The 3,203-nt window shown below is 43.7% G+C and overlaps 1 protein-coding gene across 1 annotated transcript in view; it reads right to left on the bottom strand.

Annotated features, from left to right (window-relative positions):
* Positions 1-2,391: 2,391 nt before the first annotated feature.
* The window catches only part of LOC106815429, a 1,646-nt gene continuing 834 nt past the window's right edge, over positions 2,392-3,203 (bottom strand). Inside the window, exons 2-3 of the mRNA XM_014819888.1 lie at positions 3,041-3,203; positions 2,392-2,635 (exon numbers count right to left, since the gene is read on the bottom strand). The exon at positions 3,041-3,203 is cut by the window's right edge and continues 81 nt beyond it. Of these exons, the coding sequence (XP_014675374.1) occupies positions 2,453-2,635; positions 3,041-3,203 (346 nt within the window). The 3' untranslated portion in view covers positions 2,392-2,452. The remainder of the gene's footprint in view (positions 2,636-3,040) is intronic.

Here is a 3,203-nt window from a genome sequence, read left to right as displayed (position 1 = left end):
AAGATAAAGAAGAAGAAGAAGAAGAAGAAGAAGAAGAAGAAGAAGAAGAAGAAGAAGAAGAAGAAGAAGAAGAAGAGGGAGAAGGAAGAAAGGAACATTGACATGCTTGGCAGATTCCGCATTGATTGTGACATTCGTTATGCAATTTTTCGCCATACGCGCAAAATGTATGGAAATGCATAGGGACAGTAATATGCAGCTGCAGATAGCGCATTATAGAGCCGGAACATTCGCAATTGTACGACCTGGCTATGGGAGAAGCAGGGATGACGCAGAAACACGCGCGATTCAGCTACACGCAAGGACCGACAGGAAGCAGCTGATGCCGGACAGCGACAATATAGCGAGATATAGAGCCGTATAGAGCCGTATAGAGCCGTATAGAGCCGTACGTTACTTCTTGTCTTCTCGTATCTCTCTCAGTAGTCTATTACAGAATATCACATCGTAGCGCAAGCTAGCGTCTACAATATATATATATTATAGAGAGAGAGAGAGAGAGAGAGAAAGAAAGAAAGAGAGAGCGCGAGAAAGCGAGAGAGAGAGAGAGGGGGGAATTTGAGAGAGCGAGAGAGCTGAGAGAGAAAGAGAGAGAAAGAGAGAGAGAGAGAGAGAGAGAGAGAGAAAGAGATGGCGATGAGATAGGGAAGGGGAATTTTAAGATATTTGTAATAGAATTGACGCGATTTGAGATAAAACTAAAAACTCACTTGAGCGAATTTGCTTTGCGCACTCTTTGAAAATTACTCATTCCTTGCAGCTTCTCGACAAACGCGCTTGCTTCTGCATACCAGACCAAAAACAAAGTAAGTAATATAAAATTATAATATTTCACATAGTTATAAGAACTTTGAAGTAATAAAGCAAGTTTAATAAAATATTATAATAGTGGCCTCTATACATCGAGCTCACCAAACTCACTTAACATATTGCTTCTGCATACCAGACCAAAATAAAGTTCGTAATATCACACTGCGGGATGAAATTCTAATTTTTTATTTCGTTATAGGAATATTGATATAATGGTAAACCTTTGATAAATCGGAAGATGAGATCGTGAATATTATGATAGCGGCTACACACGATACCTCGCAGCGTGTCGGCTAGCTTGTTCAGCGGCGCCTGGAAGAGATTCTTATCGAGGTCTTCTCTCTTCTGCAGCTCAACTATCGGACCTTCGATGCCTCTCACCCTCTGCTGAAGCTCATTGCACTTCTTCTTGTAGTTTCTGCATTCCTCCGTGATCGCGTAAATGCTTCTGCACAGGTCGATGACGGTCAATGCCGTGCCGATAGCGTCCGCCGCCATGTCGCCGCCGCGGTGACGTCACCGCCGCACCCACGTGACGGTCTCTTGCCGTGTCGGCGTCCCTTAACCACGCACGTCGGCGTCAAGTGATGTGAACGCGATGATTCACACGCATAGTAAAGCTATAGTATAGTACAGCTATAGTATAGTACAGCTATAGTATAGTACATAGCTACAGTATAGTATATAGTATGTAGCTATAGTATAGTATAGCTGTTTGATGAACTAATGTTCTGCACTATCTTTGCTCCTGGGGGGTTCCACGACCGCACGTTGGTATTTCGGAAGAGTAACTCTTAGGGAAGCGCGTGCGGCCAACGCAAAGCAAAGCACGTACTAAATCTGGAAGTTCCGCGGCTGGCACCAGTGGCGCACACAGGAAGGCTTCCTGATAGCATAGGACGTTATTACGCGCCGATATCCGCCACGGATGTATGTGCCACTGGACACTATACACGTGCGTGTGTGTGTATGTGTGTGTGTGTGTGTGTGTGTGTGTGTGTGTGTGTGTGTGTGAGTGAGTGTATATGTAATAATAAATATCCGTATTTCATGCATTAACGTGAAGGTTAGTTATAACACCCACGGTAGTAAATAATTAGGGGCCTCTGGTGTTACACGGACAGTGCATTACCACACATTACCATCAGCTAATTTCCTGTTTGTCACGTTTAGTCCATCGGCTCCTGCGACATGACTCGATGTTCATTTCCGCACATGTACTCAAACTCATCCCGCGTGTCTAATTGCGCTACTTTCCTATGATATAAGACGTTGTTATATATCATGCGTGGGTCGCATGCAGCCAAACCCAAGCTGGTTTGATGGGGAACCCAAGCTGGTTTCAGTAAACAAGTACTGTCAATTCGTATACGTGAGGTGCTCGCAAACACGAATTCTGTATTGTATGTAGAATGCTGTTGAAATCGCGCATGATCATGTGTGCACAAAATGAACGACCCTCGCGTCGCATTAATTATTTAACGATTAATAAAGTTGATGTGTTATTTTAGCAGCGCACTAAACCGGGGTTAACTAGGCCAAATTAATAGCTATATTTCCGAATATTTAACACTAATAATTATTTATTACATATATTACTTATTATATATTATGTGGCTCCTTGCTGTGCACTAGCGTAGCCTCAGCAGCAGCATTTTGGTTTGAATCGTATTTTCAGGCAGCATAAGCACACCGTACAGTTACAATCGTCGACGCACGCATTGCCCGTCGAACGCCGCGACGTCTGCGGATAGGTGCTGCCCCTAGCGGCGGTGGCGGCGTCCGTACCGTAGGACTCCCGTTTAGTGCCATCCGATCGTGAATTCTGAAAGCCGATTGTAAAATAGTGAATACTGCACGTGTGCAGACGTACCTAAATGAAATAAGATGCAAATCGAAGCATATATATTATATATACATATACACCAAATAATGTATTATGTAAAATTGAGAGGAAGGGTTGCTTTATACGGCCAACTTATTATTTAACCTTATTTTTAAACTGAGGTAATGAGGTTGATTTATGCACCAACTCGCATCACCAGGTTCCTCCGGCAATCAAGCTAGTAATCAGCAGCAACAATTCATCAGTTCTCGGCAACATTATACAATTAATCAGTATGGGCGCGTAATATAATCAGGAGTGTCATAGACTCTCTATTTATCTTGTATTTTCATCTATATTATGACACTCCACATATAATGTCACCGATTCAACATCGAAACCTACAGCGCTCTGACACCGCCCTACTCGGTCTTCCATCTCCGTCTTCTCCTCCCCAGCGAGCGTATCTGTCGCAAGGGAGTTCTCTCTGAAGTCGACGTAGACCAACTCTGAGAACTCCTGTTGTGCCTTCATGTTCACGTGAAGGTCGTGAATGCGCTGCATGCGC

Source organism: Priapulus caudatus, unplaced genomic scaffold (assembly GCF_000485595.1).
Source record: "Priapulus caudatus unplaced genomic scaffold, Priapulus_caudatus-5.0.1 Scaffold1112, whole genome shotgun sequence".
Classification (NCBI taxonomy): Eukaryota; Metazoa; Priapulida; class Priapulimorpha; order Priapulimorphida; family Priapulidae; genus Priapulus; species Priapulus caudatus.
This window is presented reverse-complemented; position numbering and strand designations above follow the sequence as displayed.